General features: G+C 41.0%; 3 protein-coding genes across 9 annotated transcripts in view; 2 read left to right on the top strand and 1 right to left on the bottom strand.

Annotated features, from left to right (window-relative positions):
* LOC135206114 (ribonuclease Z, mitochondrial-like) overlaps positions 1 to 14,423 on the top strand; it is a 44,936-nt gene extending 30,513 nt beyond the window's left edge. Inside the window, 9 exon segments of the mRNA XM_064237354.1 lie at positions 5,394 to 5,553; positions 5,937 to 6,499; positions 6,758 to 6,936; positions 7,754 to 7,955; positions 10,748 to 10,946; positions 11,013 to 11,128; positions 11,327 to 11,425; positions 11,797 to 11,922; positions 12,379 to 14,423. Of these exon segments, the coding sequence (XP_064093424.1) occupies positions 5,394 to 5,553; positions 5,937 to 6,499; positions 6,758 to 6,936; positions 7,754 to 7,955; positions 10,748 to 10,946; positions 11,013 to 11,128; positions 11,327 to 11,425; positions 11,797 to 11,922; positions 12,379 to 12,579 (1,845 nt within the window). The 3' untranslated portion in view covers positions 12,580 to 14,423.
* A 5,218-nt stretch (positions 14,424 to 19,641) lies between these two features.
* Positions 19,642 to 21,885, bottom strand: LOC135206016 (serine/arginine repetitive matrix protein 1-like). Its single transcript, XM_064237186.1, has 2 exons — positions 21,867 to 21,885; positions 19,642 to 20,669 (listed from the first exon to the last, which is right to left on the bottom strand). Exons 1-2 carry the CDS (start codon positions 21,883 to 21,885, stop codon positions 19,642 to 19,644), a joined length of 1,047 nt encoding a protein of 348 aa, XP_064093256.1.
* Positions 21,886 to 22,852: 967 nt separating this feature from the next.
* LOC135206111 (protein SON-like) overlaps positions 22,853 to 24,107 on the top strand; it is a 40,600-nt gene continuing 39,345 nt past the window's right edge. For 5 of the 7 annotated variants that reach the window (XR_010312680.1, XR_010312679.1, XR_010312678.1 and 2 more), the window contains exon 1: positions 22,853 to 23,007. The gene's annotated coding sequence lies outside the window, so the exon portion shown is untranslated. Of the gene's footprint in view, positions 23,008 to 23,040; positions 23,153 to 24,107 lie in introns of those variants that run through there. The other 2 variants (XM_064237346.1, XM_064237345.1) reach the window with 2 other exon arrangements.

The raw sequence follows: 24,107 nt of genomic DNA, 5'->3' as shown, positions 1-24,107 counted from the left end.
CGTGCCCTTCTTGGGAATGAGAATAGTCTGCCTTGAAATTTGATGTCCTGACTCTTTTTATTGCTCTTTTCTGAAGTAGTTCCTGAGTGAAAGCTACTAAGTCTGGTGTCCGAGCTTGAAAAAACTTGTGTGGAGGAGGTGGGCCGTTTCTCCACCTCCACCCCAAACCTTTTGATATGACACTGTGTGCCCAGGTGTTGAATGTCCACCTGTGCTTGAATAGTGCTAGTCTCCCACCTACCTTGGCTATCTCATTGATTGCCGGATGGTCTTGAACCTCTGCCTCCTCTGTAGGTTCTGGCTCTTGCAAGCCTTCCACCTCCTCCACCGACCCGTCTGGAGGAGCCACGTCCTCTAGTACCTCTAGGGGCATACCTCTGAAAGGAGGTATGTGATTCATAGGCTTGGTTGTAGACCGGTGATGGCTGTGAGGGCTGATTCGACTGAGGAGCTGGGGCCTGTACCCACACATATGATTGTTGGGGCGGAGGCATGGAAGTGGAAGGTTGGTTCACAGCTGGAGGTTTTTGGAACCTCCTCTGCTGGAATTTCTTAGGTCTTTTGGTCTTCTGAGTGCCTGCCGGGGAAGGATCTGCCAGACGTTTAAACTTAAGAGCCCACCTGGTGGCAAGTGTCTGGTTGGCTCTTACTGCCTCTTGGGTAACTTGAGTTACTAAATCCTCTGGAAAGAGGTAAGGTCCCCATATTGATGATTTAATGAGCTTATTAGGCTCATGTCTGATCGTAGCTGGTCTTAACACAAACTTCCGGCAAGCTCTTCGGACCACAGCGAAATCAAACAAGTCGTGTTGAAAAGTGCCCAACAATGACTTGGTCAAGACCTGAAACTCCGGGGCGGTCGGATAGGCAGAAGCGATCGTCTCTGCCGAAGTGATTGAGTGGAGTGACCGACTCAACCTACACCTGGCTTCAAACTCCGCCTTAATGAGATGCTCGGGAAGCTTAAGGAGTCTCTCATTAAACTGTGTGGAAGCACAGTCTGTCTCTAAATTTCCTTTCTGGAAAGTCTCCGGAGTATGATTCCAGTATGTCGGATCTTCCGGCACCAACAAAGACGTCAAGTCTGTCTCCTTCAGCTGAGGAAGAGGCTTATCTTCTTCCGCTGCTTTCAGGGTCAGCTCGGCGATCTTTGTGGTACACGGTAGTGGGTGATCCTTCGGTACAGTGAAGGTAGTATACTTTCCTTGAAATGGTGTGATTTTGGTGTTGACACACTCCATTTCTTTCATGAATCTAAGCCAAGTTGACTGGGCCGCCTCCCTTGGGAAGATGAGAGTCTCTGCCGGAACCTTGTCCTCTCTTACAAGAGCTTCCCTAGTCAGTCTTGCATAACATAGAAAGGGGGATTGCAAGTCCGTCGGATGGAACTCAAAATCTTCCAAAGGGCGTGTTCCACACCCTTCAATAGTAAGTTTTCCATCACGGAGCACGGCTCCAAAAGCCAAACGCCATGGATTACCTGCTTCGAAGGGGGATAGATTGGCCGCATTTGGCAAGATTGACAAAAGCTGAGGGTTTCCACCGGTCTGAGTCATCAACAATTGGTGTTGGCTCACAATACCTGACAGCTCTGATACAGACTGGTCAGTGCGAGACATATGTGACTCTAGTCTGCCTGACAAAGCTGCCATATCTCTGGCTACTTGAGAGGAAAGTTCTTGACTGACCTTCCGAACTAAGATAGAAGCCAGAGCCTCTAAATTAACCGGCACTTCCGCTGGCAAAAGGCCTGAAGCTGTTAAGGTCGGTGTCAAAGTGGGAGTCGGACTAGAAATAGCTGAAGCCGACTGTGTAGAAGCCGGTGAAGGAGCAGGCGAAGGAGTAGTGGGTTTCTCCCTAGTTCTCCGCGAAGACTTATCTTTGCTGCTGCTCCGGCTAGACTTAGTCTTAGAAGTGATGTCTGCCGCCGACGGGGCCGGGGTGCCGGATTTCACTTTTGCAGGCAGCTGCTTGGTCTTCATGGTCTTCACGGTAGACCGGACAGACTGCCTTATTTACATCAGCGTTTCCAAAACCTTCGAACCCTGGCGGGGTACGAGAAGGAACGAGAGAAGCTACTGGAGAAGGGGTAAGAGACGTAAAAGGGGGAAACTCAGAGGAGGAGAAGGAAGGAGAACTAGCTACTGCCTCACCTACCTGATCTGTCTGCATCGGCTCAGACGACAAGTGTAAGCCGCCAACTTCCTTGACGACCTCTGCCTCGGGGCCCTCTACAGGTTCTAAACATTGGAACTCTTCTCCAATTGATTGCAGATACGGCGCTGCTACTTCCTCTGCCACAGCTGCAGTCTTGGAGTTAGGGTAGAGGACTGAGGCTACCACACGAGAAGGGATGTAGGGTTTAGCTTTGCCAACATTTCGTCCAAAGCCTCCTACCCAAATTTTCAAGGTGGCGAGCGCTGCCTCCTTCACTTCCTTGGGGGCCTGAAAGAGAATCCTTGATCAGGCATAGACCAACATATCTCCAAGTGTATAAGGGAATCAATCTATTAAAATAACAGGAAACACTCTACTCAGACTAACAGTCTACTTACCAAGTCATCTGTGATCTGAGCATAAAGGTCATAACAGACTTGGCATCTCTCATGATGTCAAACTATCTCCTCCAGAACTTGTACTCCACATGCGGAGTGAGTCCGGCACTCCACATGTCCACAGGGCTGTTGAAGCATGGCCGAACAGCCCACCTCAGCACATTGTAACATCTGTAAGAGATATAGAAAATGAGTATCAACCAATCATTAAGCCAAATACATGACTTTAAGCAGTATAGAATCAAATTTCCGGGGGCATTCCCTCGGGAAATTGGCTGATACAGATTTACATTTATTCGAGAAGCCTAACCCTCTCCCAACTCAAAGTCCGGCATCGCCGGAATGAGAAGTTTCATAACATAGACGATGGGGAAAGGAAACTCGGAAAATTTAATTGAACTAGAACATGGTATCTCAACCCGTGTGTATTTCAAATAAATTAGTAATCCGGCGTCGCCGGAATACCACTCTGTTACGTGAAAACACTGGGAAAAGACACTTAACATAATGAATAACCGGCAATTCCTGATGATATCCGGGTCCATTTTTCAGGACCTGCCAACATCCAGAAAAGCCGCCAAAATAAATAAATATATATAAATATAAATACAGAACATGTTGAAAATAAATATGTTTATCCGGACGGTATTCGAGCCTATACTGATAGGCCTACCACCGCCCGGGTAACGTTAAACCCAGTTAGAGCCAAAATAAAACTATATGCATATAAGTTATACTGTCACTAGTCCGCCGGGACTGTATCCGGGCCTATATATTAGACCTACCACGATCTCGAATAAACTAATAGACTATAGTATAAACAAACCAAAATTTTTTTATGAAATTCAAACGTATCTGGGCCCGGAATCCGGACCTACCACGATTGTAATTCATTAGGAAATTAATGAACATAGACACAAGTATATGAGAATAACATAAATAAATGTATGGTAGGGACACACCCCTTACGTGCCGAAATCCCGGGGGTCCCAGATATTTCCAGGAACCCCAGAAAGGACTAAGAGACATTCGAAAATGAAAACAAGTGAATCAACAAGTAAAAATCAGTTGTCAACAAACATCCTCATTTAATCCTTCACGTCTAAACAGAACAGAGAGGGGAGGAAGCTGTATATAAAATTTTCGATCGATCTCTCACTCCACCCCCGGAGTCCGGCAGTTGGAGATCCAGAGAAGACCTGCCATGGTACAACCAACTTAACCTTAGACTCACCAGCCAACACTTCAAACGTTTCTTACTTCCTGTCCGCTATCCCCCCAACTCTCTCTCTCAATATGACTAGTAGGCAATGAGTTCAATGAACTACTATGAAACCAAATACATCAAACGGTCGCAGGATCTATAAATTAGGGCTAGCGTATAACCCAAAATAAGATCAGACACTGTTTCCCAACAGCTAATCGACCGCTGATGAAACGTCAAAAGAGGAAAGACTCGAAAGGAAGACAGCGAAAAGGAAGTAGCCTACTAAGTTATGCTAACCTAGTGAACCCACGCTAGGTTACTCTAAATAGAACCCCTACAGTCGAAATCAGACTAAATGAATACCTCTGGGACCGAAATTCCAGGAATAAGGGGCAAATACAATCTACGCAAACCAGACTCTAATAAAATGCATGGACATGCCCTAACGCTGGGTTCAAAGAGAAACCTAACCTAGTTGATAGGCATGTTACTAAACCAACTTGAATATCACTGCAATAAAGCTCTTAACTGAATATATGCGGGACCTGAATAAACACGATACACAGGAGTACCGAATCTCCTTAAAACTGGAAATACTCGAAGAATGTCTTCATTACCTATCTAAACATATATACTATATACATATAGCACCGATAGATAAAGGAACGGTTAACAAACTCGATCCTAGCTCCAAGGTGCAATATAACGACAGGAAGACACTCGAAAAATAACCAGATATTCAGATCATAAAATATAATCTAAAAATATGCAGAAATATCGCCGAGAAAAGTAAAAACAGGCCGGCCATGCGGACGATCCCGCGATGACGTCACGTGAAGCGCCACGATAAAAAAGCCTTAATAAACTCATAAAACGGCGATCTACCTCATAAAAGACTAATTCAAAGCATGTTCTGAGTACTTAACTTAGATGGGACGGAAGCTGCCATCATAAGTCCAATATTAGACGACGAAAAACACAATTATAAAACAGATACGAAATCTTGTTGATACGCCATTGCCATGCTAACATAAGATGTTGTAGATGGCGCTGGGGAGGAGGGGGTTGGATACGTGGAGGCGGCCTGTGTAACGGCACCTCAGGTTTCAGAGATTGTTGACGAGGATCTTTCTGTGGGGTAAAGGAGATGTGGCAGTTTTTTACTCGCTCCTGGTTTATACACGACATTTTTTAGTTATAAAAAGTGCTCGCCTGAGGGTAGTAACCTCAGTCAGTCCCTTTGGTTTATTCTCTGGTATATTTAGCATTAGTTTTATATATCAGAAATGGCTAACGAGACATTTCACCCAACGACACGGCTTGATCCCAAAAATATAATCCATATTACATTAGTTTTGGAAAATTTCTTACCATTAAGTAAAAGATTGATCATTTGTAATACAATTTGGTAAAAATATTTTTTTTTCATGTGCAGGGGAAATTTGATTAATATGTCATATGTGAGTAATGAAGTGCATGAATATCACTATATATACAGCAGTTAGCATTCAACTTTCATATAAAAATATAAAGACTGGATGGTAATGGCTGCATGATTTCATTATAAAGAACAGACTTTGTAATTAAAAGTTTCCTTTTCCAGTTTTTAATTATAGGCTTTATTTCAACAGGCTGGAGCATTGTTACTTGAGAAATGTGTGAAAGCAGGAGTACCTCCTGGGCCACTGTTAGGGGACCTGAAGAGGGGGCAGAATGTCACATTACCCAATGGAAAGGTTGTTTTAGCATCAGAAGTCACAGCTCCAGATGATCCTGGTCCTGTTTTTATTGGTAAATAATGTTTCCTATTTTTCTGTTTTAAATATAAGAACGCCTCAACTTTTAAGGCCCAGTGAGATGAGGATGAGATGCTTCTAGGAGGGCAGATCTTACCTGTCATGTACTTGAGCTATGCCCATTTTAAGAGCTGACCAACGCTTGGTTTTTTTTGTGCCCCTAGTGGGTGTTTAGCATAATAAAAGTGAGGTCATTTGTACTCATAAGGTGCAGAGTCACCGTAGAGTATGTATATATATTAAAGATGTTAATAAAAATTTTGTCCAAATGTATAGGGCATAAAATGTTTGAGTAGAGATTAGTGAAGAACAATTATATGAATATACATATTGTTTTACTTCCAGTAACCTATATCTTTTATTTCTTTGATCTTTTAGTTGTGGAGGCTCCAACTGTGGCATATTTAGATTCATTATTAAATTGCAAAGCATTCACCAAGTATCAAGCTTCAGCAACCAGTGATGGAGATTTGGCAGAAGTAGTGGTTCACTTCACACCTTCACATGTCGTTAGTGACCCTCGCTACCAGGAGTGGATGTCACGATTTTCTCCTTCCACAAATCATTTGTATATAAATGAGGGCAGCCAGTGCATGGGGTCAGAAGCTGTTCATCGAATACAGTACAAACTAAATCTACTCAGTGAACATCTTTTCCCTCTACTTAAAGATCAGAGTATTCCAGTAAAAAAATTGCAAGAGGCCCCATGTTGTGGTGATAAAGATGGCTCTGGCAATCAGGATGGACTTAATGGAAATAGTCATCAGACTGATAATTCTGTGGAAAGTAACCATGTAACTAAAGACAACACTGCTGCTTCTGTTTTGAATACAGAATATATCATAGGGCCTGCGCATCAAGCAACAACATTAATGACCTATCATATAAGACCCAGGAAGAAACTTGACCGGTATGTTAAGATATAATTTTCCATTTTGATTGTTGTTACTGAGCACTGTGTTTAGTATTTGCTATTTTATTTGGCTCTTTAACAATTATGATGTTATATGTTCAACTTTTAAAATTGACATTTGCATGATAAAATGCTGGGTTATGTTGATGTAATCAAATCTTAAGAAATGAAGTAGGTCATAGAGATGGTAAAGATCTATTTTATAAGATTCATGATGCCCATAACAATTCCCTTAATTGCAGCTCAAGCGAGTTGGGGTCTTTAAAGCCCCTGCCAACATACCAAGTAAGAATGTTATGCTATGGAGAACTTTGAGTCGGCACTGGAAGAAACAAAGTCGAAGCTGATGGAGAGTATGGGCAATGCAGAAGGATCTAACAGTTATCCTAACGTCATCTTCTTAGGAACTGGTTCCTGTATTCCCAACAAAACTCGAAACACTTCAGGAATATTGATGAATCTGAGGTGGGACCAATTAATTTTTCTTTTTGTTTTTAATATGATGTTAGATCACTCTGTAGGTACAACTCTTTTCCTTTACCAGTCATACTCCAATTAATCTGGCACATTCTGTAAGACATTGAAGAAATTTCATTGCCTTCAAATTGGTTCAATTAATTTTAACTACAGATATTTAATGAGTAGTTTACAATTAGAATTTCTTTAACAAGATAACCAGGCATTACTGCCAGGAAAAACAACATTTTCAAGTAAAGAAAGACCATTGTCTATTGCCACAGAGAAATACACTCACTTGAAAAAAATGTAGAAGCTGGCAAGGGCAGGGTTGTAAGTCAAGGTATTGCGATGCTGTTTTACTATCAGTTAGTATGTCTAGTTATAGTATACATATGCATTGAGTTGATAACCTTGAATTAATGATCAAAGCACTACAGCTTAGCAAGGAAGACTTTTGAATGCTTGAAGAAAATGTTAATGTACTTTAAATTTTGACCCCTACGAGTGGCCATCTAACAAGTATGAAATCCCCTCTGCTAGCCTCTTAGTACTCTATTTACCGGCACTTTGTATGATAGCATAAAGATAAGTCCTTCAGGCCAGCCCTGCTTGAGCTAAATTAATTGGCTCATTGATGTGGATAAACTACTTAATAATTAGTAATCTAAAGTACAAAGTAAGTGATAAAGTATCACCTTAAAAAGTTTGTTTTAAGGGTTTAATCACATTTATGCATTAATTCGTTGATTTTAGTATACAGTGTGCTTGTGTTGGTGTAATGTATTTATTTAGAGCACACTATAAAATCAAATCTTTTTTACAGCTCCGACAAAACTCTGATAATGGACTGTGGCGAAGGAACATACGGACAGTTAGTAAGATTTTTTGGTTTATCTGAGTCTGAGAAGGTGTTGCGACAACTGGCTGCTGTTTATGTTAGCCATCTTCATGCTGACCATCACATCGGATTTGTCCGATTACTGTTGGCCAGACGACAAGCATTCAAGCATGCTGGATTTGAAAGTGTAAGTATTTTGCTTTGATCTGATTATTTTGAGAACCTGTTGTAATATGATTTTGTTACTTATTTATTACTGAAACTAAATTTCTGTGTTATGCTTGGTATTTGTATGATATAATTATTAGTTTCAAGTTTATGAACTGATGTCTCCACTTTGACAATTAGAGGAAAACACTGCAAGGTAAAGGTGTAAGGCATTCAGTAAATAGGTAATTTACATTGTGACAGTCTTGTATCATTAATAAGCATTAACATTAATGAGGTTTTTAACCCAAATGAAATTGATAATTTTTATAAGTAACAATGAAATATATGCAGAAGAATAGTATGCGATAGTATTAGCCGGGTATCTTTGGAGACGAGAAAAGTTGGAAGATGCAGACTTACTTGAATGAGAGCTATGAGATGAGATTTTTGGAAGTGATAGCAAAGGAAAGATATGAATAACAGAATTTCACGGAGTTCCGTTGTATCTTGTGGAATTGGAAGCGATGATGGTGGTGAAGGAGTCTTAATACAGGCAGTCCCCAGGTTACGACGGGGGTTCCGTTCTTGAGATGTTTTGTAACCCGAAAATCGTCGTAAGCCGGAACATCATAGAAATTCCAAGAAAACCTTACTTTTAATGTTTTGGGTGCATTGAAAACTATGTAAACTGCATTCTTATCGCATTTTTCATAAAAAAAACCTTCGAATATTGTTTATTTTGCATTTTTGGTGTCATATTTCTTGTGCCAGATTGGCATTGTAGCGGTCATAACCCCGGAACATGCGTCTTAACCCTGGAAATAGTTTATAATGAATATAATTGAAAAGCACCTTAACCTCGGAACGTCGTAAGCTGAACCCGTTGTAACCCGGGGACTGCCTGTACAGTAGAGTTAAGAATAAATATTCAGGATAACAAAGTGGCTGAGTGAAGTTGGAACATAGCAGTAGTACAGTGTATGAAAAGAAAATAGAAAATAAATGTTGAAAAGAAAGAAATGTTGAACAATTGAGAATATTTTGACACTTGAATGAAGAAAATGAATACAAGCCAGCTTTATTATAGTAATATGGATATTATAGAGGAATAAGAGTGAAGTTGCTGTGAAAATATTGGGGATAGTGTTGTGAGTAATAGTTAAACTCATGAGGTCAACAACTCAGGTATTATATATGTTATGAGGCACCTACATGAAAAGTACCATGTAATGAGAAAGAGATTATATTAAATCTTTATAGATTTAGAGAAGGTATTTAACAGTATACGAAGATTAAATTTGATGTACATTACAAAAGCGGAGGGTACTAACAATCCTGGCTCGAAGATAGAGAAGAAACTTCTCCTCTTGGCTCGAGGATCAGCTACGAAGTCCCTATTATATTTCCAGGATTGGCAGGAGAACGCATTGGCATCAAAGCCAGTCACCTAAGCTTGATGCCTAAGCGGAAGGATACAGAGGAAAGACTTGTCTTTTCCATAATGTGACTTATATCTCCTAACGCTTGTAATTTCTCTCAAAAACAATGTGCATTAAAAACCTCCCATCCGAAAGCATAGTTATAAAGTACTCTTGTACCTGGAAATGAAAATGGAAGCATGTGAAGAGACGTCATGGCGGTCGCCATGTTTATGACGTCACTGAGCAACTCGAATGCGAAGCCAGCACCCTACCAGAAGTGCAAGGCTGTTGATGTTATTCTCTTAGTCATAGCAACCTGACATTAAAGGCTGCCTTGTTGCCCTATCTGCTTCTTTACAGATGGCGACACATCCGACCGCCATCCAGTGCATGTCAGGATAAAAGGGACATCCATCACGTGGGATCCTGGATGGCAACACGACGTTAAACATCAAACCAACTGTCCTTTTGGGTTGGTTCTCCTGATAAGCCTAACGCTTACCGCACACCTGCATCCTCCCTACCCACGTATCTGGAACAAAAACAAGATGGCGATGTACGCCTCTCCCCGTAGGGAAAGGAGCACAATTAGTCATAATTACTTCCCAAAGCACATCCAGATACATCAAAGCTTTGGATTACAGGCAATCCATATGAATATGCGATATTCCCAAGCACAGGTAATGAATTAACCATATCTTGAGAGTTTCTTCACCTACGACTTACTACACGAAGAGTACTTCAACGGTTTCCATCGACGTCGAAACCGTCGAAGAAAATAACAGGGTGTATAACTGCTTCTTGTGATATCCAGGAAGTCTCGCAGCATGAGAAAGCTTCATGTTCGCATACCCGGGAATTCCAAACAACCAATTGAAAACAACAGGGGGCAAACTAAACCGGCTTTAAAAGGATGGAGTAAACCACGTCCTCACTTGAAGGCGGTAAGAAAATAACTGACAGGGTCAAGAGTTAATGAGGGGTATGTGGGTGGCCCCACATGTCTCGTGACCAAGCACAGATGCCATTAGTCCCTTGAGTACACAATTATTTTAAACTTTACCGGTTTCCAGCTGGCGCTGAGTATTTATCCTAATGTTAAGACCTCAGGTTTGTAAGTTATGAAAAATACAAATTAGTTACAAATTTGTCATGTTTAACTGATGATGTTACTGGACTACTATAACACAATATTTTGAGTGAAGCAAATGGTAAATGTATCAGAAGAATTTAACCTGAATGTTGGTCCCCAACAAAGATTGAATGCAGGTGGAATTCAGAAGGGAAAGCACTTGACAAAAGAGTTAAGAGTACATACTTGTTTCGCATCCATAAAGGAGAAAGCTAACATAGAAAAGTTAATGGTGAAAATGATGATGATTTATGGTTTTTTTTTTTATTATTTCAGGTACCAAAGCTGTTACTTCTAGCTCCTCAAAAAATCATTGCTTATCTGCATTCTTATCACCAAAACTTTGAGCCTATATTACAAGACTTTACTTTAGTTGGGAACCAGAGATTTTTATTTGCTGATTTTAAGTTTAGTGATTCCTATACTGAAATTCGAGAACAATTAGACATGAAATCCATTGATATGACATATGTGAACATGCCCAACTCATTTGGTTGGCATAGAACTCATAAAGATGGATGGAAATTCGCTACTCTGGAGATACATTGCCCCAACTCATTTGGTGTAGCATGGACTCATAAAGATGGATGGAAAGTAGCTTACTCTGGAGATACTATGCCATGTGAAGAGTTTGTTAGAATAGGTAAGTTATATTGTGTGATGTTTTTTGTTCATAACTTGGAAAATTTCAGTATTCAGTTTAATATTTATTTTGTACTAGAATAACTTGATTAAAAAAAAAAAACTTTTTTCACGACAAAGAGTAAAAGCAAAACAAGTGAGAAACAAAAAACTATGAAATGATACTTATGTAATGCAATATCTTGACCAAATAATGTCTCTCATCATATTCAGGTCAAAAATTGTGATTTGTTGATCCATGAAGCCACAATGGAAGATGAATTGGAGGAGGATGCTAGAATTAAGACACACTCAACCACGTCACAAGCTATTTCAGGTGAAATTTTGTGCTTTTTGTTTTTTTAATGCAGCAATTTCTTTTCAAGTTTGATTTCTGAATAAGAACAATCAGTTTGCTATTGCACAATAAAGTAGCATTACCTTTGGTTTTTTGTTTGGAGCTAGGAATAATGTTATTTCAGTTAGTCCCAACCCCCAAAAATTTACTCATATTGAAAAACGGTTAGTTTGCGAAAATTGACTCATCTTCATAAACAAATGATGCAGCTGCAAGTTAAGTATTTTTCAGGTTTTGAGAGTGAAGTCCCATTTGATCAAGATCTCAGTTACTGACAGATTTAATAATAGTAATGTTATTGATCACATTCCATAATTACATAAAACTCATAGAATGTTTTTGTGAACAGGTTGGGCATGACATGAATGCTCATCACATTTTGCTCACTCATTTCTCACAACGGTATGCTAAAGTACCGCTTCTACAGTCAGCTGTTCCAGAGAATGTTGGGATTGCTTTTGATAATATGAAGGTAAATAGCATGATTGTATTTTATTTATTTATTTATTTTTTTGTGTTGAATCCTAAAAGAAGAATTCTTTTTTATAATGAATAGCATAAAGGTAAAATAGCTGCCTTTTACAATAAATAGTGATGCTTCTTCTATCAGTAAAAGTTCTGAATAGTACTTTGTACACATTTTAAGAATTAAGAAACTCTATCATTATGTAGTTAAGGTAAATTCTCAAGATTAAGTATATTTTTGTAAAATCCTAGGAAATAGGAATGTACAATACATTCACATTGTCAATACTAATGTACATAATTACTAATGTGATTTCATTTCATAGTTTTTAATCCATAATAAGTATGCAGTCTGGTGAATAGGGCCCAAGGGATATGTGCAATGTACATGTTGTTAATATATGAGTTTGTGTGGTGAGATACAGTGATATCTTTTATCTAGAAATATATTTTATTTTTCCAGGTCTGCCTTCATAATTTTCCAAAGTTGCATCACATGTATAAGGCTTTGGTAACAATGTTTGCTGAAGACTACGATGACATGCTAGGGAAAACTGCTAAAAAACGTGCTGCCCGTGAAAATTTGAAAGCCCAAATGGAAAGCCTCATTGCAAAGAGTAATATTACGGAAAGTGTCTCGAAAAAGCAGAAAGTAAATACGTAAGGTGTGAGATTAATATTTATTTATTAAAGTATTTGTAAACTTTACATTCACTAAAGTTGATTTTGTACTCAGGTTAGCATTTTTAATGTGAACCTAATGTGCAGGTCTTGCAAAGCACACCATACACCATCATATTTTATTTGGGGATCTTCCTGTACGTACAGACATTCTTTCCATTACTGAAAAAGCAGTGATGACTTTGCCAGTTAGAATCACGACTGGTACCTGTGAATGTGTTTATGAATTGTGTATATACTGCAGTTTAGCTAAAGGGCAGTTGGTCTTAGCCCTGATTTAGCTTAATATATTATATATATTTTGTAACAAATACTGTACAGTGTTGACTATAACTGATTTATACTTCTTAGTAATAGAATGCTCTGAAATTTTGATGTAGGTAACCATCAAGGAATTGTCCATTCCAGAAGTAAATCTTATACAGTAACACAAAGAATTTTATTTTAACTTCTATCTTCCTATGAATTGGATGGAACAAAAGTATATACAGTACTGTACATACATACGTATATGTATTTTGTTAATTTTGAGGGGAAACGACCTTCAATTTATCTGCTTACGAGTACAGGCAGTCCCCGGGTTACGACGGTTCGGCTTACGACGTTCCGAGGTTAAGGCGCTTTTCAATTATATTGATCAGTAATTATTTCCAGGGTTACGACGCCTACAACTCTGATCTGGCAGAAGAAATATGACACAAAGACTGCAAAATAATCAATATTTGAAGGTTTTTTGATGAAAAATGCAATAAGAATACAGTTTACATAATTTTTAATGCACCTAAAGCATTAAAAGTAAGGTTTTCTTAGGATTTTTGATGATGTTCCAGCTTACGACGATTTTCGGGCTACAATGCGTCTCAAGAACGGAACCCTCGTCGTAACCCGGGGACTGCCTGTATTGGTAAAAGAAAGTAAATTTGAATTTACAGAACACTTTAAATATAGTTTTAATATGAGACAGTGTATTTTGTGTAGAAACTTATAAACATTACTTAATTTCATTTTTAGAGTGGTATGTGTGTGTTGTTGCAGATTTGTATTGCTTAAATGTTAGCTCTTAATTTGAATACTTGTCCTTTTTTACACAGTCTTCTGCGTTATGTATTTTTGTTTGACCTAATTTCAATTTTCCTTGCTTCCACAGTCGGAAGTAGTACTTGTTCATTAAAACACAACATGATCTTCGATCCCTTTGTTGAATTTAGATGTGAAAGTATAAAATTGTTTGTGCCAGAAGAGTGATCAGTTATGGTACTGTTTGGTAATTTTTTGGCTGGTAAAATCTAACTTCCTTAACACAAGCCAAAAAGAGACATGTATCAGAAGAGCAAAGTACAATCTGAATTTGAAAAGAGAAACTTCCACATTCAGACAAAAGGTAAAGGAGATAAAGGACAAACTAAAGGTAAAAATAAAGATGAGGGTCCAGTTACTATGGGAGGTTAAGGCTTCATAGAAAAAGTGGATGTAAGGCAACTGTAGAGGTCAAGAATGATAAATTAAGCATCATGGAATAATAATGACATTCTTTGAAATGCAGTGACAGTGTGGAGCTCCTGCACTCGAGGTGTCCCCCTGTAAGAGACTGCAGAGAACTCCTTTTATGACGAGAAAAAGTCTGTTACTGAATTCGACTAATGAGGCTAAAGCTTAGGAGCTGAATGTGTGGAAAAAGTAATCGGAGGAAAGTGATCGACCCTAAGGATTAGAAGTTCAAGGTTGTCCACTTGGTTGTTTGCAGAAATTAAGCACTTTGATTTCAGGAATTCTATGAAAATTACTACATTTCTTCTGACCATAAATACTTTGAAATAAGAAAAATACTATTGAGATTTTTATTTACACTTCAGAAATTATTTTTATTCACAATTAAACTTTCATTGAATAATACTTGTTAAGTATGGCTACCGGTTTTACATTAAGTCTCGCATGACTTTTATGTAAAAGATAGACTGAATTTTCTTGTGCCTCATGCCATGCATATATAAGACATGCCATGCATAAACTCTGGCTCCAAAAAATCAATACTTTTTTGTTAAAGTTTGGATCTGTACTGTGTAGCTGCAACCAAAACTCCTTGATCTGGTTTGACTGGTAACAACCACAGCAGTATGTGTAGGCTGTAATTAAAGTGGTATTGACACTTGTAATCTCAAAAGGCATCTGTCTGTACTGATTCCCTAGAGAAGGAAAAAGGCCCTCAAAAAACCAGAAGGAAAGTGTACTATGCATGAAAAATGATATTGTTATTGAACAATAAAGTTTCATACATACTTAACAGGCAGATATATACTTAGCTATAGACTCCGTCGTCCCCGACAGAAATTCAAATTTCGCGGCACACACTACAGGTAGGTCAGGTGATCTACCGGCCTGCCGCTGGGTGGCAGGAATAGGAACCATTACCGTTCTTGAACCAGATTTTCTCTTCCACCTGTCTCCTGAGGGGAGGCTGGGTGGGCCATTTATCGATATATCTGCCAGGTAAGTATGTATGAAACTTTATTGTACAATAACAATATCATTTTCATACATTCAACTTCCCTGACAGATATATACTTAGCTGATTGGCACCTTTGGCGGAGGGCAAGAGACAGCTAGTTACTGATTAGACAGGTTAACAACATACGTTGTAGGTAATAAAAGTTAATTAACAATACCCTGGTTCCTACCTGTTTTGGCGGAAGATTTCATAGCTACTGCTTAGAAGTCTGCTCCGCCTCAAAAGCTTCAGCGAGGGTGTGACCTATGGCTGAGAACTCTTGAGAGGACTGTCAATGGGGTCTTATCCACTTACTCGACAGAACCTGATGGCAATTGTCACTGGGGTCCTATCCACTTACATGACAATATACCTATGCCTAATGGCATACAAAGGAGTACAACACTGATCCCGATCACCCGAACCTAACCGTGGATTAGTATTTACGATTGAAAGGAGTTATCCCCCAAACACCTTTCAAACAACCTTAAAAACTCAACACCAAAATATTTTAAAATAAAATTATACAAAATGTAAGGGAAGAAAAAAAAAAAATTTAAGGATCAGTCTTATCTCCTTTACCCAGCACTGTATCCGCTGATACGTACGGACCCAGAGAGAAGCATTTCTCGTATGTTACTCTCACATCTTTTAAATAATGTGAGGCAAACACCGAGTTGCACCTCCAATATGTGGCTGCTAAGATGTTTTTCATCGACATGTTCTTATTGAACGATAACGATGTAGCCACTGCACGTACCTCGTGCGCTTTAACCCTTAATGTCGTAAATGAATCACTGTTACACCTCAAGTGAGCTTCAGTTATTACATTTCTGACAAATAGGCTAATGCATTCTTAGACATTGGTCTTTTCGGGTCCTTAACCGCACACCAGAGGCTCTGATTGCAACCTTGCAACTGTTTCTTCTTTTGCAGGTAAAACTTCAGTGCTCTAACAGGGCATAATGCTCTTTCAATTTCCCTTTCTACCAATTGGGAAAGCTCTTTTACTTCAAAACTCCTAGGCCAAGGTCTTGAGGGATTTTCGTTTTTCGATAAAAACAAAGGTCTGAAAGATAATACTGCCGAGTCTCCCTTAAAGCCTACTCTCGAGTCTAGAGCTTGCAATTCACTTACTCTTTTTGCAGTAGCGAGAGCTATCAGAAAAATGCATTTTCTTGTGATGTCTCTGAAAGACGCTTTATCAGGAGGCTCGAATTTCTCTGATGTGAGATATCTAAGAACCACATCTAGGTTCCAACCAGGGGTAAGTGAAGATCTTGATTTAGTTGTCTCAAATGATCGAATTAAATCATGAAGATCTTTGTCATTCTCTATGTTCAGGCCCCTGTTCCTGAATACAGCAGATAACATGCTCTTATAACCTTTAATGTTTGACACCGCTAATTGAGATTCCTCCCGCAAATATAGAAGGAAATCAGCAATTTCGGTCACAGAGGTATCGGAGGAGGACAGCTTCTTCGCCTTGCACCATCTACGGAAAACTTCCCACTTCGATTGGTATATCCGCATGGTTGAGGACCTTCTTGCTCTCGCAATTGCTTTTGCAGCATTGCACGAAAAGCCTCTCGCTCTGACCAGTCTTTCGATAGTCGAAAGGCAGTCAGAGCGAGAGCATGGATGTTTTTGTGGTACCTCTCGAAGTGGGGTTGTTTGAGCAGATCTGTCCTTTCGGGAAGAGATTTGGGAAGTCCACCGTCCATTCCTGTACCTCTGTGAATCATTCTCTTGCAGGCCAATAGGGAGCGATCAACGTCATCCTCATTCCTTCCGAGGAGACGAACTTCCTTAGTACCTCCCCCAGTATCTTGAATGGGGGAAAAGCATATGCATCTATGCCCGTCCAATCCATGAGCATGGCATCGACTGACAGGGCTCTGGGATCTTCTCCCAACGAGCAGAAGTTCTCCATCCTTCTGGAGAGGAACGTTGCAAACAGGTCTACTTGAGGCTTCCCCCAAAGAGACCATAGTTGCTGGCAAACTTCTGAATGAAGGGTCCATTCTGTTGGAAGGACCTGGTTCTTTCTGCTTAATCTGTCTGCACTTATATTTCTCCCTCCTTGAACGAATCTCGTCAGGACCACTATCTTTCTTTCCTCTGTCCAGAGCAATAAATCCCTTGCCAGCTCGTAAAGGGAGAAAGAGTGTGTCCCCCCGTTTTCTTATATATGCCAGAGCCGTGGTGTTGTCCGAGTTGACCTGGACCACCACGCCTCTGACTTCATTCTCGAAATGTCTCAGGGCCAAATGAATGGCTATGAGCTCTTTCGCATTTATATGCCAGGTCTTTTGCTCCTTCGTCCAGCTGCCTGACGCTTCCTTCGTCCCCAGTGTTGCTCCCCATCCCGTTTCCGAGGTGTCGGAGAACAACACTAGGTGAGGGTTCTGCAGAGACAAGGACACTCCCTCATTCTTTCTTAGAGGTTCTGACCACCATCGTAAGTGGTTTTTGATGCTTTCCTCTATGGGAAAGATATCCGTCAGCTCTCCTGTCTTTCTGTTCCAACTTCTCCTTAGATGGAACTGCAAGGGTCTCATGTGAAGCCTCCCCAGAGAAACGAACTGTTCTAGCGACGAAAGGGTGCCCAGAAGACTGAGCCATTCCCTCGCTGAACTTCGTTCTTTCTCTAGGAAGGCCGATATCTTTTCCAATCCTCTCGTGATCCTTTCTTGGGATGGATATGCTTGAAAACCCCGAGAATCCATCCGAATCCCCAGATAGACAATGTTCTGGCTGGGGATCGTTTAAGACTTCCCGAGGTTCACGAGCAATCCGAGAGATCTGACTAGCTCTAGAGTTATCTCCAAGTCCTCCAAACACTGTTGTTTTGACTGTGCTCTTATGAGCCAGTCGTCCAAGTAAAGTGATATTCTCACCCCCTTCAGATGTAGCCATCTTGCTACGTTCCTCATCAACGCCGTAAACACCTGAGGAGCCGTCGAAAGGCCGAAGCACAAAGCCCTGAATTGATAAATCCTTCCCTGCACCATGAATCGAAGATATTTCCTCGATGAATGATGCAGGGGGACGTGAAAGTAAGCGTCCTGAAGGTCGAGGGAGACCATCCAATCTCCTGGACGCAGAGCAGCAAGGACCGAGTTGGAAGTCTCCATGGAGAACTTTGTCTTCTCCACGAAGCGGTTCAATGCACTCACGTCCAGGACCGGCCTCCAACCTCCCGAGGCTTTCGGCACTAAAAAGAGGCGATTGTAAAAACCCCGGGAGTGAGGATCCTGTACTTCCTCGATGGCCTCCTTCTCCAACATTTGCTGTACTAAGCCGAGTAGGGCATCTCTTTTCACAGGGTCTTTGTACCTCGCTGACAGCTCCCTCGGTGTCGTCGTCAATGGAGGTCTGTTCTTGAAGGGGATGAGGTATCCTTTCTTGAGTACTTGTAGGGACCAAGAATCTGCTTTTCTCAAGACCCATGCTTCTGAAAATTTCAGAAGCCTGGCCCCTACTGGTGCTTGGAGGACTGGAATCTCATTTTTGCTTCTTCCTCGGAACTCTAATGGAAGATCTTCCTCTTCTTTCCCCTCCTCTCTTCCTCGGGGCTCGGCTTGAAGAGCTGCCTCGAAAGGGCTGTTGGGTAGTTCTTGGCTCCCTCTTCGTGGCAGGAATGGCTGGTCTTGGCTTCTTTGCCGATTGCACCAGCAAATCTTGTGTTGCCTTCTCAGTAAGAGTATGGGAAATATCCCTTACTAACTGAGAAGGAAACAACTGTTTAGAAAGAGGGGCGTATAAAAGAGAAGCCCTCTGCACTGGAGAGACTGCCTTAGTTAAGAATGAACTATAGACAGACCTCTTCTTCAATATTCCTGCCCCGAAAAGGGATGCCACTTCAGCCGATCCATCCTGCACCGCCTTGTCCATACAGGCAAGCACACTATGCAAGACTTCTGATTCCAAAAACTCAGGGTCTTGCATCTTTTTGGTCAAAGCCCCAAGGGACCAGTCTAGGAAGTTAAAAACTTCCAAGACATGGAACATTCCCTTGAGGAGATGGTCCGTTTCAGACATTGTCCAGTTCGTTTTGGCCGATGGAAGAGCGTGTCTTCTTGCCGAGTCCACCAAGGTTGAGAAGTCCACTTCAGCAGAGGAGGGAAGAGTAAGTCCCTTCGATTCTCCCGTGTTGTACCAAATCCCTCTCCTCCCCGATAGTCTGGAAGGGGGACAGGTAAACACAGTCTTCCCCGCCTCCTCCCTGGTTTTAAGCCAATTTCCGAAAGACTGCAAAGCCCTCTTCATTGAGATGGTCGGTTGCATCTTCAAAAAGGAGGAAGACTTTGCAGTTTTCGTACTCGAAAATAAAGACCGAGGAGAAGGAGGGGCAGCAGGGCTCAGAGACTCTCCGAATTCTTTTAATAAGAGGGCTGTCAAGGTCTTATAGTCTGAAAGACCTGCCCCCTTATTTTCTTCCGAGTCCGAGACATCTTCTAATTCATGAGGAGTTATATTTGGAGATGAGTGCGCAACTGGAGGAGGAGGACTCCTCTCTCGGGAAGGTGAAGGGCTCGTAGCAACACCGACTGCAACCTAACAAGGGCTACAGCCGCCTGTGCGACGTCTTGAGTCCCTGCCAGGTGAAGGCCGATGCTGTCCTTTGCCTTTGATTACAGTAAGACCCTCCTGACAAGGACGACGGCCGCCTGTGCGACAACTCCCGTCCCTATCAGGAGAAGGCCTCGAATGTCTCTCCATTTTCGCAGAATCAGGCCCATCCTGACAGGGGCTACGGCCGCCTGTGCGACATCTAGAGACCCTGTCAGGTGAAAACTGATCCTGAGAAAAATCCCAAAGAGGAGCCTCCAAGTCCGCCTCAAACTCCGATAAAGCTTCTGATTCATAGCGCCTGAAGCCTGGTTCCTGTAGTTTGGTTAATTCCTTGCGCCTGATTGACCCTTGATGGATATTAGGCACTTCAGGAGTGAGGCGCCTGAAATGAGATTCAGGCGCCCGGCGCTTGGCAGAAGGCTCAGGCTCTTTACACCTAGCATCAGGCGCTTCAGGCGCTTTGGGTCTGGTTTCAGGCGCTCTAGGCGCTTTGCGCCTCAATTCAGGAGCTTCAGGCGCCTTGCGCCTCGTTTCAGGCGCTTTGCGTCTCCTTTCAGGAGCCTCAGGCGCTTCAGACGCTTCAGGCTCTTTGCGTCTCCTTTCAGGAGCCTCAGGCGCTTTGCGTCTGATTTCCGAAGTTTCAGGCGCTTTGCGCCTCGTTTCATGCATCTCAGGCGCTTTGCGCCTCATTTCAGGAGTTTCAGGCGCTTTGCGCCTCGATCCAGGCGCCTCAGGCACTTTTCGTCTAGTAGGAGGTTCAGGTTCTTCTCTCCATTCATGAAAATCATCTCGCCTTGTAGGCGCTTTGCGCCTGACAGGAGCCTGACTCCTGGCTGGCGCCAGACTCCTGGCAGGAGCCTCGTCTGAGCTCTCAGAGACTTCTATCGGATGGGATCTTTTTATTGGAAGGAATTTATCCTTTAATTTACGCTCCATTTCTAAAAGTGAAGCCTTCAGACTTGCAATTTCCGATGTTGAACTTGCCGAGTCGGATAATTGAGAAGGTAAAGCTGTATGGGAGGAAACAATCGGATTAGAGATAGGCAAGCGACTACTAACTGGCTCGTTAGAGACCGACCTACTCACACTCTTGGAAGAGGCTTTTCTAGCCCTATCCCTTTCCAACTTTCTCAAATAGGAATCAAGTATCTTCCATTCCTCCTCATTCAAATTCTTGCATTCGTCGCATGTATTCAATTGTGAGCATACATTCCCTCTACAATTCTTACAAGTAGTGTGAGGATCTACCGAAGCTTTCGGTAGTCTCACATAACAACTTTCATTCACACACACTGAACAAAAACGAAATATCAGACATTCTGAGAAAAATCCAAATCCAAAATCACAAAACAGTCCACAATAGCGTATGCCAAGCCAGAGATCCAATACGTCACCAAATAGCAGTCCAAAAGATCAACGGCGATGAAATTCGAAAGTCAAAGTCAGGAGGAACTAGCAAACGATGTTATTAGCCCCGGCGACAGAGAAAATCTGGTTCAAGAACGGTAATGGTTCCTATTCCTGCCACCCAGCGGCAGGCCGGTAGATCACCTGACCTACCTGTAGTGTGTGCCGCGAAATTTGAATTTCTGTTGGGGACGACGGAGTCTATAGCTAAGTATATATCTGTCAGGGAAGTTGAATGTATGAAAATTCTTATTTGGTACAGAAGATTCATTACGGTGTCTCTTCAGCCCATTTTCATTCCCTTGTGAATTTACTTTTTGTGTTCCTGTTGAGTTCATACATATTCTTTTACAACAAGACTATCTAAACAACAAAGAAACTGTGAAAACACAAAGAATGGAATGTGATTTGAAAATAATCCCAGGAGCTTCATAGAAATCATGATGCACCTACTACAGTTATGCGTTTGCAGCCAGTTTTAGTGGCTCTAACAAGGCTAAGTATATGGTTAATGTGAATAGTGATCACAGTCACAAGGTAGACAAAAATTCATAAAAGTCACTTCTCTTGAATCTCGGTGGGCTTCTATTAACATCTTGATTATCTTGTTATCTGTGTCACCATGTCGTCCAAAATTCTCATACCATATATACATTAAGATATGGTAAGTAAATAATTTTCTCTGTAGGGGGATTGTCCTGTCAGTGCACCTCATGGGGTGCATTGTAGGCATTACTAATGGTTCTTTGCAGTATCCCTTCGGACCCTAACTGCAACCCCTTTCATTCCTTTTATTCTACCTCCATTCATATCTTCCATCTTGCTATCCACCCTACACTGCTCAAACGTATCTACTCTTGATTTCCTTTGCCACACTGAATAACCTCATAGGTCCCAGTGCTTGGCCTTTGGCCTAAACTCCATATTCCATTCATAGATCCTTTTCTCACAAAAAAATTTTTTACACATTACTTTGGAACCTTTCCTTCCTTCACATATACCTTATACACTCTGAGCAACCACACCATATGATTTTACTTGCAATTCTGTGAGTTGGTGGTTTATCATTATGTAAATTTGTAATTTCCCTCCTTATATACATAGCAGTGAATTTTTTCGTGCTTTTTAAGGCCTGTCCACACTAGGAAACATTGTTTGCAAACAATTCCTAGTGGACAGGCCTTTAAACGTATGTTAACAAATTAACTTTTGTATAATTCTGCTCTCCCCTCTCCACACGTAAATAATCTTAAACTTGTTTGGTCATTAATTTCTCTCTCCGTATTTTTGTCCATAACGTCCTCACCTGGATTGAATGGCACGTTAACTTTCACAGACCTTTGATTGAACGTTACATTAATCCTAGTTGTCTTGGGATTAAATTTTGTTAACCTTTGCTGTCTTTGTATTGAATATCACGTTAATTTTGTCCTTAGATTAAATATTAGGCTAACTTTGTCTTTGGATTATCGGTAAATTGAGCTTGGTTGTCTTTGGATTGAACAGTTCATTAACCTTAGGGTGTTTTTGGAATGAATGGTACATTAATCTTTTCTGCATTTGGATCGAATGATACATCAACCTTTGCTGTCATCGGATTGAATAGCACATTAACCTTAGTCAATGGTACGTTAACCTTTGACCGTCTTTGAGCAATCCTTGACCATTGAGGGGAAATAAAACGGAAATATCGAAACATAGTAATATTACAAACGCAAATGATAAATAAAAGCTTTAACTTTAAAAAATGTCAGGGTAACAACAAACCCTGTGAAGTATGACGTCATAGGCAAAGGCATAGCAGACGCAAACATTCAACCGCCTGAAAAAAGGTTTGTTTTCCTCACCGCCTAAAGTGGAATATCGCTACAGCAGTACACAACACACAACCACAATACATATATTTGTGTATATTCGTCTGTGAAATTATTTCTAGGTTAGGTGAGTATGATGTTTACGACCGTAATAGCATAGGTTTTGTAGCTTGAGAATCATTTGAGCGTAAAAATGTGTATTTTAGGCCTGTCAACATCTGACCCATAAAGGTAGTCGACCTAAGGTACTGCACATCCATTTATAGGCTTAGGTAGGTACTATTCTCTTTTCTTCCATCGTATTTTCCTGAACCATCAGCTAATAATAGTTTCGGCGTTACATTCAGCTCAGAATAAACTCATCGTAAGCCCCAGCGCTTGGCCATTGACCTAGTTATTCCAGTATTCCCATTCCCAATCTGTTTTGGTTATACGTCTAGGCCTAACGATTGGGGTAATATCCGCCTTACAGCCAATGAGTTTCCTCTCATATTATTTATGTCGTGGACAGTTTTAGGCGTATTCTAACCTAAATTCCAAATGTCTTAAAGTACCTAGCTAGCCTGCAGGGTTTTTGGTAGGTCTAGGTTTACCAGTAACCCGGTAAACCCGGTTTAACAGGAATGAGGTTTATTCGGCCTCTAGAGGAATGATAAATTAGTCAGGGGTATTTTAATCATAATCAAGTGCGAATGTACAGTAAAATTTAGTTCTAACCAATGGGTTTTGCTGTAGTACTAGCTAGTACTCTGTTTTTTTTCATCTGTCCATCCACCTGTGGTGTTTTCGTTTGGTAACACTGCGTCCCGGGCTTTAGATAGTTACGCTATGTGTAAGTTTTAGGTAAATAAAAGGATATCTGGGTGTACATTTGCAACTAAAAAGTGTTTTAATAATTTACTGTATGCGAATTACACCGTTAATATTCGAAATAGGATATTATTTAAAGCCCGGGACGCAGTGTTACCATGCGCAAACACCACAGCCGGATGGACAGATGGAAAAAAACAGAGTATAGTATTCCTGACCGCTCGTGCTGCATTTGCTCCAAAACTAGGAGTCTGTCCACTGGAGTGATGTAGCTAACAAGAATCTGCTACTAAAATGCCACAGCTGGCCATCATTGTACTTACTGTGATTAGTTCATTGTTATGGAACTGAAACCGAGGCACATCTGAGCAAAACATTGAAATTCTTGAATTATGTGTAAAACTGTCAATGGCAGAA

This window comes from Macrobrachium nipponense, chromosome 29 (genome assembly GCF_015104395.2).
Source record: "Macrobrachium nipponense isolate FS-2020 chromosome 29, ASM1510439v2, whole genome shotgun sequence".
Taxonomy (NCBI): domain Eukaryota; kingdom Metazoa; phylum Arthropoda; class Malacostraca; order Decapoda; family Palaemonidae; genus Macrobrachium; species Macrobrachium nipponense.
This window is presented reverse-complemented; position numbering and strand designations above follow the sequence as displayed.